Below are 12,785 nucleotides of genomic sequence, written 5' to 3'. Positions count from 1 at the left end.
CTGCTCACCTTCTCTGAGCCTCCATTTCCTCACCTGTGAAATGAAAACTCCTCAGCCTCATAGTGACACTTATCAGTTCTCTCCCTCCAGCTGCCCTCACCAAAGGTTTCTTCGAAAAGACCTGGCACCAAATGGGGAGGAAAAGCTAAGCCACGAGAGGGACTGAAGTGAAAGGTCAAAGCATATACCACAGGGAGCATTCGGAGACTTGAAAAGAGAGCCAAAGGACTGTGGGAACTCTCAGAACAGGGGGAAGATCATGGGCGGATCAAGGTGGGGCTTAACCAGATATGGTATTTCAAGAAACCCGAGATCAATCCCAGCCAATGGCTAAGTGCCCCGTGGGGAGAACAGAGAAGCAAAGCCAAATGTCTATATAAAATGTTTATTTTCGGAGGACTGTGTGGTCTGGTGTTTGGGCGGGCACTCACCCCCACCAGGCCAACCACGGAGCTGGAAACAGAAGGCCAGAGGCAGGAAGCTGGCTGCTGCCTGTCCCACCCCTGCAAACCCCAGAGTAAACTGGGGCCTGCTCTACCCTCAAGGTGGGTGACAGCTAGTGCTGTTTCTGCCCCAGCACACCCTGAGAGCCCACATGACTTCCGTGGTGCCCGGCCCCTCTGCTCCTCCTGGGCCTGAGCCACGTGTCAACGTGCACACTCACTCGCTCTCAGTCTCAGAAAAGCACTGCGGAGCCTAGCTGCGTCTGCCAGGTTCAAAAAGGGCTGTTTCACATTGGCTCACTTCCGGTTCTCCTCTGTCTCCCACTCTCAGTACCCCACCCTAGCCCTGCCTTACTCCCTTCCCTGGGACAGGAGACCCAAGGGAGCAGCTGGCCTCAGCTCTCCTCATAACAAACAGGAAAAAGAAACCTGTAAGGCAGAGTCATTAGGACTCCCACCTCACCAAGGCCCAAGCCCAGGAACTGGGGAAGAGACCTGCCTCTTACCAACACACGCACACACATGCGTACGCACACACATGCACACAACGCAAGTGATCAAACAAACAGACCAAAAAGCATAAGTAAACATAACTGGGCCAGCAAGGAGGAAGGCAGGGTAGCCCTCAGTGGCTCCCTGCACCCATCTCAGACTCCCGCTGTGCAACTCAGCCGTCGGTGGCCAGGATGACAGCGGCCCCAAAGATGCCCACGCTCTCTCCAAGGAGCTTCATCTGGTTCCAGAACTCAACACGCCGCGTGTTATGCCAGTAGGCAACGTTGCCATCAATGAGCAGCATAACCGGGGGCAGCAGAACAGCCAAGATCTGGGCAGCCAGGGTCACGTAGTAGCCTGACAGGAAAGCCAGGGCCAGGACGCCATACAGCACGAAGAAGAGCTGGATCATCAGCTCCCCGCCCGGGAGATGGTTCAGATACGCCAGCCGGTCCTCCTTGCTGTGCTGCAGCGAGTAGGCCTAGAGACACACCATCCTCTAAGGCTCTCCAACAGGCCGAGGAGCCTGTCTGGGTAAGGCCACCCCTGGCATGCAAGCAGCCCCTACAAGGTGGGCTTCTGACTCCCCTCTCAGACTTGGGGCTTTCGGAAAGTAAAGCCTGTGTCTCCCCATCTGACTAGGGAGCTCCACGGGGTTAGGACCTCTGTCTCTCCTCACTCTGGGGTCTCAGAAGGGAGGAGGTTCCACGGTCAGACCGGGGCTCTCACCTCTGAATACAGAGCTCTGCACATGGGAGATGGTGCCCAGCAACTAAGATGAAGCCAAGTGACTTGGGGCCTGTTCACGTCCCCATCCACACTGGCCTCCCCGAGCACCAGGGAGGACATAACTGGCTACACTAGGCAGCCCCATCAGCTCTAAGTGGCAGAGTCCCATTGGGGACCTGAACTCTACCCAACCTCTCCTTTGTCCCCTCTCCCAGTCCTCTGGGGGTGAAGCCATGAGAGCACCCGTCCCGCTTGCTCTTCTGGCTCTCAGGCTTGGGACTGAAGGGTCAACCCATCCTCTTCTCTCCCCAGTGGCAATAATGCCAGAAGAAGGGGCTCTCGGCCAGGTCTCAGGCACTTGAAGGGCCCCCGACGCCCAGAATTTGGCAGGGGCCACTGCCGGGAGCCAGGCACGGGCTCACTTCTCACTCCCAGTCAGGCACCTCCAGCCCACAGTCCCCCAACCTACCACGCAGATGAGGTAGATGCCCAGGAAGACCTGGCCGGTGGACTGGAGGGAACGGCTGCGGGGTTTCCGACGGTACAGCTCCCCAGCACCGCTGGCCAGCACAAGAAAGCCACCGATGATGGCAACTGTGCGAGAGTACATACGGACCTAGGCCGAGGTGAGGGGACCCCAGTCAGGACCTGAAGCCACCACACTTCTCCTGGCTTCCCGGAGCGCAGACTGCCCATCTCTATACATCCCATTCCACCTGACGAACCCTCTTACCATTTCCAAGTGTGGTGGGCAGGTAGAGCAGAGATAGGTAATTTTTTTTTACCAGAAGTAGAAATGGAGGCCCAGAGGGGTTAATAAAATTGTCCAAGGTCCTACAGAAAGTAAGTGGCAGAACCCAGATACCAAGCGTGGCCCCCCTCCCCACCCTCAGGTCTGCACACTCGAAGCCCAATGTTCTCTTTGCTATATAGTATACGCTGTTCCTTAACTAACCGTTGATCTCACTGTCCTATAGCTATTCACACATCTGCCTCCCCTCTTGGACTGACAGTCCACTCCTTGCGGGTGATGCCTTGGTCCAGGCTTATCTCCAAGCCTGTAGTGCCTGGCACAGGTCCTGGCATCTACAGGCTTAAATGCTGCCCTAGGATTAGATAAATTTCATAAAATCGGTTGGGTGGACCAGGTACTCTCTAAGGTCCCTTTTGCCCTATGAGTCTGAGATAACTAATGGTTTAAAGGGTTCTGGGAACCAGGTGACCTGGGTTCTGGTCACACCTGTAATGCTAACTGTGGTGTAACTTTGGGAAAGTCTGTTTTGCATCTCTGGACCTCAGTTTCCACACTCTGAAGGGGAGGTTTGCGTGGTGTCTAAGGTCCTTCCATTCTCGCCGTCTGTAATAACGTCTGTAATACACGCCTGGGGGTTCAGCCTTTCCAGGCTTCGCACTGTGCTCCTGGATAGCACCAGGCATCGCCCAACTGTCCCGGGCATTGGCTCCCCAACACCCCAGCGAAGTCCCACTTAGGGCCGAGGCGCTCACCTTCAGCCAGTCCCCGTAGTGGACGTAGCCCCCGATGTAGGCGGCGTAGGTACTAATGGCCAGCTGGAGCGCGGCCCCCAGAGCGAACCAGCGCCGCTTCACTCCAAAGGACATGAAGCTAGCGCACAGCACGGCCGCCCCCATGTCGAAGTACAGGTAGGGCACTGGGATGTCGGGCTTCCTGCGAGCCGGGAGCGGGGAAGGAACGAGGACAGCATGAAGCACAGAAGGAAGCGGGGAAAAGAGCCTTGAGACCCCTTAGGTTCCCGCAAGCTCCACTGCTTCCCCAAACCGGCGGCCCCTCTCATAGCTAGGACCCCCACACTACGCTCCATGCCCACCTTGCTCCGGACCAGAGTCCCTAACAAGTCCAAGGTCCCAATTCCTCCCAGTCCAAGGGTCCCAACTTCTGGGCCGCAACTTCTTCCCCACCTCACCGCACCCTCGTTGCTGGGACAGGCCGGACCGCCCCCACCGCGTTCGGCGGCCGCGCGGGCCTGCTCACCGGCGCGCCTCGGCCCTCTCAGCGTACAGCATGAGCTGGCTGAAGCAGCCCCAGAACGGGCAGCGTGTGAGCAACACCGAACCCAACTGCATGATCAGCTGCAGCATCCACCGTCGCGAACCTATCTTCGACGCCATCTTGAGGAAGGGCAGTCCGCCGCGGCCTCACCCCGCGGCCCAGGAGGCCGGCGCGAGGACGCGACGCACAACTTCCGGCTCTCGCGGGGTTTTTTTCCCCCACTTCCGTCAGGAAACAAAGCTCTCGCTCTCTAGTTCTGGACCGAAGGAAGTGTTCTAGCTGCAGGGTTGTCTTTCCTTCTGCCCATGGAGGCTCAAGGGTCCCTTCTTGTAGCTGCAAAGTTGAAAACAAGAGTAGAGGAAGGAACAGTAAGCGAACTAGCCTTTGAATGCAGCTAAACTTAGGCTCCAACCCCTAATGCAACCCTGTGACTTTGGGCATATCGCTACACTTTCCAAGATTCATCTGGGAAACGGAGATGACGCCTATCTCACAGGGTTGTTGTGAGGTTTAAATGTGACAGTGTTGGTTCGAGCACATAGTAGGGGTTCAATAAATGGTGTACACAACACACACCCCAGAGGAAATCCCTCTGCTTCTGTGCTGAAAGTAAAAGTTAAAGCTGAAAGTAAAAGGTTTTCCTCATAATTCAGAAAGACACATGCACCCCAATGTTCATTGCAGCACTACTTACAGTAGCCAGGACATGGAAGCAACCTAGCCAGGACATGTCCATCAACAGAGGAATGGATAAAGAAGATGTGGTACATATATACAATGGAATATTACTCAGCCATAAAAAGGAACAAAATTGGGTCATTTGTAGAGACATGGATGGACCGAGAAACTGTTAAGAGTCTTTACAGAATGAAGTAAGTCAGAAAAACAAATATCATATATTAACGCATATATGTGGAATCTGAAAAAATTGGTATAGATGATCTTATTTACAAAGCAGAAATAGAGACACAGATGTACAGAACAAACATATGGATAACAAGGCGGAAAGGAGGGGGTATGATGAATTGGAAGACTGAGATTGACATATATACACTATTGATACTACGTAGAAAATAGATAACTAATGAGAACCTACTGTATAGCACAGGGAACTCTACTCAATGCTCTATGGTGACCTAAATGAGAAGGAAAACCAAAAAAGAGGGGATATATGTATACATATAGCTGATTCACTTTGCTGTACAGTAGAAACTAACACAATATTGTAAAGCAACTATACTCCAATAAAAGTTAAAAAAAAAAAAAAGAGGTTTCCCTAAGAGCCACTTGTAGAGAAGTGTGATCTTGGTCTGGCTTCCTTCTGTCCCCTGAGAGAAGAGAGATCTGATGTGGACATATGGGACAACTCAGGCAGTCCATTTCTCCAGCTCCGACGCTCCCACTCTAGCCCAAACTACCACCTTTTGTCAGTTTAGCTGCACCAGGTTTCCAGCTGGTCCCCACTTCTCCTTTGGTGCTGTTTGTTCTTAGTTCCTCTATTTTATGTTCTCATAACCAAAAGGCACCCTTCCTTTGAATCAGCACAGTGGCAATTATATATTTGTGATTTTTTTGTTGTCATTGATGACAAGATTAACACTAGACTGTGAGCTCCATGAGGGCAAGGACAGTGTCTGGTTTCTGTTTACAATTATATCCTCCGGGCCTAGTAGACAGGATGCATTCAGGAAACGTGTGCCGAACAGATAAATAAATGAAAAGGTGTTACCGCTATTTCTTGCCTGAGGAATCATTTGCTGAATAAGTAAATGAGCAAAAGTTCTGGACATTCTGGGATTGCCACCACAAAGCCACCCCCACCTATCTTCCTGCACACCCCACCACCACCCTGCAACATACAAATTCATCTTCTGATATTCAAGTTAAGACTCTACAAGCACTTCCACAAGGCCATTTAATTCAGGAGGTCTGTTTTCATTTCCCTGGGAAAGGGGCCTCCTGCCCAAGAAACATTTCTGACAATATGAATTTAAAATTCCCAATCAGCCAGTGAAAGCTTGGGACAACAAAACACCTTTTCACATCTAATTTTTTACAAAGTCACTAGGATAAAGCCTGGGTATGTGAGAAGGGATGTATCCAGGCAGAAAACTAGGGAATGAGATTGTGTGATTGCGGGGTGGGAAGACGCCAGTCAAGGGGAATGAGAAAAAAGACTGGGTTAAAGGTCATTTTGCCTTCCCCTCCCACCCCCCCCACCCCCCACCACATGAGGCAAGTTTTCTTCACCAAAATGCAGGCACATACTACAGAATCAACTTTCCAACTGATTTTCTTTTTCCAATCTCCTCACCCAACCCCGATTCAAACGGGAAAAGACGCACAGCCATCGGGAAGGAGCTAAGGTGTTGAGAACTGGGATAGTGTACATCCACAAGATAGTTCTCGGAGCCTGCCTGGGTTGTGCCCACGGGAACAGTACCCTTACCCCACCTCCATCATAACTTTAGCAACCAGTTTCTGATCAAGTCCCCAACAGCAGAGGCCAGGGACATGTGTGAGGAAGGGGAAGGAGATGAGGATTAATGCTTTCCTTGTACCCATCCCACCCCAGTTCCCTCTGGTCTTCAGTTTCTACCTTTTAGTGTCCTCTTCCCCAAAGAAGTGTTGAGGACTAGGGGCCAGATCCCTCTTTTTCTAGGGCTGGAAAAGACGGCATTGTGCTAGATCGGGGGAAATACGTGAGGAGGGTGGTTGGCCCTCGGCCCTGAGAGATGAACACAGCCATTTCTCTCCCCTCCCACCATTCCTCCCACCCTGCCTGGGCAGACAACTGAGCCCCGAAGACTTCTAAGGACCATCCCTTTTCCTCTCTCACAGCTTCATCTTCTCCCCCTCCTCCAGCTGCCTCTCTAGAGGGCTCCCCTGCTCTCCAGTTCTCCTGGGGCCCCACCTGCACTTGCACTCAACCATGACCACAGCCACATTGACTAGAATGGTGCCCGATACCTAGCCAAGGCAGAGCTGGGGCTCCGCACTGCTTAGCACCGCCCCGCCAGCCGCCCAGGGCCACCACAAGTCATGCTGCCCAGGTCAGCCACACACAAGCGCCACAGGTGGTCCAGCTTCCCAAAGGCCCACCGCAGGTCAGTCGCAGACCCAGGGGTTGCTGGTCAGCAGCAGCAGCATGCCTGCTGTCCGGTTGCCCGCCACATCTTGAACTTGACATGCTGCAGCAGGCTGGCTACAATAGAGAGCAGGCCCAGCGCCTGCAGGGCTGCAAAGGCCTCAGCCTCCTGCTTGCTGACGTCGGTCCCAGCCAGAGAGCACCTCCAGGCTGGCGCCCCTGACTCGCTGTGCCGGTTCCCAGCCAGCCCTGCCCGCACAGGTGGAAGAGGCCCCTGGCTCCAGCAGTGCCCAGCTCAGCCCGGCTGTGTGGCTCAGGTCCAGCTGCCCCAAGTTTCCCAGGCCCCACAGGCTGCAGGGCTCCAGGGTAGCAAGCAGGTTGTGAGAGGTCTAGACAGAGCAGAGAGCACAGGGTGATGGAAAAGTCTGGGCACAGGTGAGCCAGCTGGTATGGCTGAGGGCCAGATGCTCCAGGAAACCCAGGCCCCTCAGCCAGGGCTCCACCAGCCAGATCCCACGGGACACTGTGAGAAAGCAGCGGCACCACAGTCCCCACAGGCCCTGGAAGGAGCCACCTGCCAGGTGGCTGAGACTACTGTGGCTCAGCTCCAGGAGCTAAACGGTCAGGGAGCCTGGGAGGGGGCTGAGCAAGTGGAGGCCCCCACAGTCCACACAGTGCCCAAGGCTGGGCAGGTACATGGTGCTGGCCACGCTGCCGCCAGACTCCCAGCAAGGCCAATGCCACCATTGTGGCCACGGTCACTGTAAGGAAGGAGTGGCCACACCTGCCCCATCCTTGCCCCGTGAGGTGCTGGAGTGAGGGTGGCACCGGGCCGTCATGGATGCGGAGAGCCCACGCCACCCTCCTCCACCCAGGAGCCCGGGGAAGCACGGTGATGCCAGGAAAGAAAAATACACGCAAACACCATTCAGAGGTCGCGCCATGTTGCCAGGTCCCCCAACATGGTCTCAAGGTCACCTTCCCTCCATCTCCCAAGATTTTACCTGCTACCTAGGCTTCTGGCAAAAGCCAAAATTTCAGCCTGAGACCCCAGCAACCAGATCCCCCAGCCCCAGACACCCGCCCCCCCATTCCATTATTCCTACTAGGATGACAGACAATCGAGGAAGGCGGCCTTTTTAATCCTCTCGACCTTTTTTACTCACACTCCACACCCCACCTCACTTATTTCCCACACGATCGCAGGAGAAACGCTGCCTTCTCCTGCAAGAAGAGCTTCAGCTAGATCCTGGCCTAATTTGGCCACTGAGGTCAGGGACTCAGGCGGAAGCCCTGGGCACTCACATATATTCCTGGCACTACTTGCTGAGTGCAATCCCAGCCCAGGAATGGCAGAGGAAGCTCAGCTCTAGTTACCTGCCTTGCTGGCCTCCTGCCAGAGCCCCACCCCCCAAAGCAGGAGCAATCAGCTCTCAGGAAGCCATAATCCTGAGGGTGGGGATGGAGGACAGGTTGAGGAAATCTCCAAGGCCTTTTGGCCTTATATCCAGGGGAGCAGGACCCTGCCCTGCTTTTCTAAGAGCAGGTGTTCCCCCCTCCACCTCTTTCTCCCTTCTGGAGACCCAGGCCCTCCTCTACTTCTTGTCAGGATGGCAGCTGGAGGCCCCTTGGAGCCCTCCCTCAAGTGAGGAAGCAGCCAGGTGTCTCTTCTTTCATTCTTACTTCCTGCCTAAGACATCTGGACGCAAAGGAAGGGAATGCTCGCTCTTGTTCTCACTAGGCCAAAGGTCAAAGTACTCCACTCTGGCCTTCCAGGAGTACCCAGCATCTCCTTCTGAAACAGAGGGGTCTGGGGCCAGGGTACCCCGTGCTTCTGCCTTGCCCTGGGAGGCTAAACAAGTTACTTTCTCTCTAGGTTCCTGAGTGTGCTCACGAGCCCCACCCAGCAAACTCTTAACGATATGGAAGAGATGGTTACCAAGGGCCAGGCATCTCATTAAAGGCTTCATTTAATTCTCAACTAAGACACTCATTTCACAGATGCGGGAACTGATGCTTGGCAGGGCAAGGTAAGTTGCCAAGTCATACTGCTAACTAGTGGCAGAGGTGAAATCTGACATGACTCAGGCTTCTTTGAATCCAGGCAAGCGCCTAACCACTAAGCTACAAGGCCCCAAAGAGTGGGCCACTGTTTCCCATGCCAGCCAAACATCCCCCTAAGAAGTCAAGGTCCCAGGTGAATAATACAGATGATGCCCAGAATGGTAAGAGCAGCTGAGCCACCACCAACGTGGGAAATTAGTCTCGGCTTGTGGTTGATCAGACTTGAGCCCCTTTGAATTAATTCAAGTGTGATCTCGTTCAAGCAAATTATACCGGAAAAACTTGAGGAATCAGTCAATAATCTTTGAGAAAACATTACACACAGAGGGTTGCCAGAGACTAGAACTCAGCACAAGTTCCAGTTTTCAAAAGTCGATAAATGTAACAACAGTTAACAAAATTTAAAAAGAGCTCATGAAACAGGTAGTCTCATCAGTTACCGAAAGCATGATGGCCACTAGGTGCCCATGTGAGTCTACCCAAACAAGTTTATTTCCCTTTTTGGTAAGAGTTGTCATGTGGCTATCACAGACAAACATCTGGATCTTATTAAAGTCTCTCATGATATCCCTTTAGATAATATGAAAAGACAGTTTATAAAAACTGGAACACAACATTGGGATGGATAACTAGTATATTAGATTATAGCACCAAAATTTTTTAAAAGCTCTTAAGAGGCTGGAATAGTTGGCTAAAAATAAGCCATTTCACTGGAGAAGACAAGACAGCTCCCAGTCATATCTGCCTGTTTAGCTACTTCAGTGACCCTCACTCAAGGACATAAAGAGCAAGGACTAGAGTGCAGGAGACCGGAGCTCTAGCCTCAGTTCTAGAGCTGCTGCGTGGAGGACCAAACAGCGAGGTACAGCTATCACACGTTGCTTTTCAAAGTAATGAGCTCCCCATCAATGGAAGTGTTCGAGTAGGGGCAGCCTGTCAAGGATGCTATAAGAGTGGATATTTAAACTGGGAGGCAGTTTAAATATCCATACAAGCTCCAAAATCGTTGGCATTTCTCAGTGCTAGGATACCTGTGCTGAGCTTCGGACACCACACCTGGGCCACCCCTGGAACTAGAAGCATCCTGTCTAGAAGCACACTGTTCACACACTGCCTTCTGGAGTTACATGGCTGCATATCCTTCCATTAGCCAGTGCATGTGAATGACGGCACGACACTTTCATAAAGGTTAATCTGAGCAAGAACTGAACTGTATTTGACAGGAGCATGCATTGTAGGGGTCAAGGGACCACGGCTACAATCACTCCCCCTTGCAAACATCCTCAGCTGAATTCCCTTCTCCCACCACAGTACAGACCTGATAAACCTCCCATCCTGCTTATACCTAACCATCCACTCTCTGTGTCTACACCAAGTCACTCAATATGACTCACACAGTGGCCACGCGGTTACACCCTAATGCTTGAGCAAGCACCTCTGATGAGCACTCAGCAATCTTAAGGTAGTTCCCTCACGTGTTTACTGAGCCACTGGCCACATACTCCTTCACCCCCAGCTCCCTGCCAAATCTACAAACTCACCTGCAACGGTACTATCTTCTCCTTCCTTCCTCTTTATTATGGAGGAAGAGCCCCCTTCAATCAGAGGCCAAAACCCCTACTGTGGCCATGGATCCTCATCCGCTTCTCAGCATTCAGGACGAGGTCACAACTCCTAAAAGTCTAGCTCCAGCCCACTCCTCTCCTCTGAACTCCAAGCTCGTTATCCAGCTGCCCATTTGCCATCTGCTCTCCAGCTTTTCATGGGTGAGACAAAATAACAGAACTCCACTTTCCCACAAACCTCTTCCCCTCCCACTGTTGGCCATCCACTCAGATGTCATTCTTAGCTCCTCTTTCTCTGACCACCTTGCCCTCACATCCAATCTATTAGCCAGTCCAATCAGTCCTGCAATGTTTCTGCCACCACCATCTCTTCTCTGAACCACTGCAACAGGCTCTTAATGCCAACAGTCTTTCTGCTTCCACTGCTGCCATCTAACATCAGCCTACATCCCCTGACAGCTTAAAACCCTCTAACACCTTCCCACTGTGTCTGAGAGCAGAGATTCCAGTCCCTGCTACAATGGCTACAAGGCCCTGCGTGATCTGGTTGCTGCCAAGTTCTCCATCTTGCTCACCAGGCTTCAGCCTCCTACATTCTAGCAGTTCCTAAACATCCCTAAGCTCCTGTCAACCTCAACTTTACCTCCTGCTGGTCCCTCTAACCAAGCACCCTTTGCTGGCGCCTTGTTCTTCAGATTTCAGCTTCAATTACATCTCAGGAGCCATCCCAGAATACTCTCTTTAGAGCAGTACACGTACCTCCCTACAGTAAGCATAAGCAACTACTTTAAGACTAACTGCTGCAGTCAGCATCAGGATTAGCTGGGGGAAAGGGAAGAGAGGTTGGTTGAGAAGTCACTAGAGAACTGCCTTACCTTGCCAGTTCAGGAACTTAGTTTTTTAGTCTTTTCAACAAAACTGGAAATTTGGGAGGCCACAATCTGACCTACCTTGGTCCTAGCTGCCAAAGTCTGCTCTGGAGAAACCTGGGGGAAGGCCCCGGTGCTGTTCAAGCTGGAACCCGGTAAACCCTCCTCCCCAGCTCCTCCCATGTCCTTTACTGGTCCCTCATCCTTTTTCCAAATTTGACTTCAAGCTTTCCTCAAAACTCAGTCAGCCTGGACCACTTTTCATCTTGGCTCAGGCAACTCATCCGGTTATTAAACTGATGACTTTCAAAACTCTACCTTCAGTCTTACCTTGATGGCTGGATGCTAGGGAATAATACATTATCCTCGCCTTAGGGCCTCAAAATTCCTCATCAGACCATTTAAGATAAACCCAAATAACTATAATGCAGGTTATACATGCCACACGGTACGAGTGATATAAACAAATTGTAGGAACCCCTTTCCATTTTCACTGTCAAAGATGGCTTCACGGGTGGCACTGAAGCAAGATACTGCAGGAAAAGACAGAGAAGATAAAATAAAATAGAACAGATTATTGAGCTTGGAAGTAATCTTAGAGATCACCTAGCCCCCATACCTTTTACATGTATCAGTTCTAAGGTGCCAACTGATTAAAGAGTGCACTCTGTGGGCTGGGGATGAGGGAACTGGTGGGCAAGTTTCTTTTGACATGGTGAAGCACGCTGCATTTTCAGAAATGCAAGGGTCAGGGAGAAGGGTGTTAACATCTAGAGGATATGAAAGATGTCAATAATGTTTTGGGGGGTGGTAGATGGAACATATTTGCCTTGCTTTCTCATTTTCCCGTAACAAGCCATGTAAGGTTTTTATAATAAAGAACAAACCCATTCTGAAACTTCATTGCCCAGCAGCAGTCTATCACCAGTGGATGGCAGCCCAACAGCACCCCTTTTCCACCTGTAAAGTACTTCATGCCGTTATGTTAAACCCCTGAAGTCTAGGCAGTACATGACGATTTCACGTTTCTTAAAGGGGAACGTTCTGGCACCGGCGGCCTCCAGCAGGGATGGGAAAGCAAATCTGCCACGTAAACAATGACTATCCTCCAACCCAGATGACCAATCCCAGTTCCCAAACTCTTGTCCCCAGCCTGTCCCCACAACACATCCCGTACAATGCAGCTTCTAAGCTTCTAGTATTACACATTCTCAGTATCCTCCACATCAGCAGGACAGTAGATTCTATTTCTGTGCATGACTGAAAGCCCTCTACATCTTCCTTTACCAGTATGTCTTATGGGAAAACAGATTTTTGACACACACACTCTTACCTTCAAAAATGTCAAGGAGGGCTTCCCTGGTGGCACAGTGGTTGGGAATCTGCCTGCCAATGCAGGGGACGCGGGTTCGAGCCCTGGTCCAGGAGGATCCCACATGCCGCAGAGCAACTAAGCCCGTGCACCACAGCTGCTGAGCCTGCGCTCTGGAGCCCGCGAGCCAC

At 51.9% G+C, this 12,785-nt stretch overlaps 1 protein-coding gene across 1 annotated transcript; it reads right to left on the bottom strand.

Annotated features, from left to right (window-relative positions):
- Positions 1-369: 369 nt before the first annotated feature.
- TMEM101 (transmembrane protein 101) lies at positions 370-4,309 on the bottom strand. Its single transcript, XM_004286005.3, has 4 exons — positions 3,679-4,309; positions 3,174-3,354; positions 2,137-2,283; positions 370-1,419 (listed from the first exon to the last, which is right to left on the bottom strand). Exons 1-4 carry the CDS (start codon positions 3,813-3,815, stop codon positions 1,111-1,113), a joined length of 774 nt encoding a protein of 257 aa, XP_004286053.1. The 5' UTR covers positions 3,816-4,309; the 3' UTR covers positions 370-1,110.
- Between the last annotated feature and the right edge of the window lie 8,476 nt (positions 4,310-12,785).

Source organism: Orcinus orca, chromosome 19, assembly GCF_937001465.1.
Source record: "Orcinus orca chromosome 19, mOrcOrc1.1, whole genome shotgun sequence".
In the NCBI taxonomy this organism is placed as follows: Eukaryota; Metazoa; Chordata; class Mammalia; order Artiodactyla; family Delphinidae; genus Orcinus; species Orcinus orca.
This window is presented reverse-complemented; position numbering and strand designations above follow the sequence as displayed.

Bases quoted from the DNA above. Each gene is read 5' to 3' on its own strand.
- TMEM101 (XM_004286005.3), bottom strand. From the start codon at position 3,815: ATGGCGTCGAAGATAGGTTCGCGACGGTGGATGCTGCAGCTGATCATG. The intron at 3,355-3,678 runs GTGAGCAGGCCC...CCCGGCTCGCAG, and splicing joins GAGAGGGCCGAGGCGCGCCG to GAAGCCCGACATCCCAGTGC. The intron at 1,420-2,136 runs GTAGGTTGGGGG...GTGTGTCTCTAG, and splicing joins GCATCTACCTCATCTGCGTG to GCCTACTCGCTGCAGCACAG.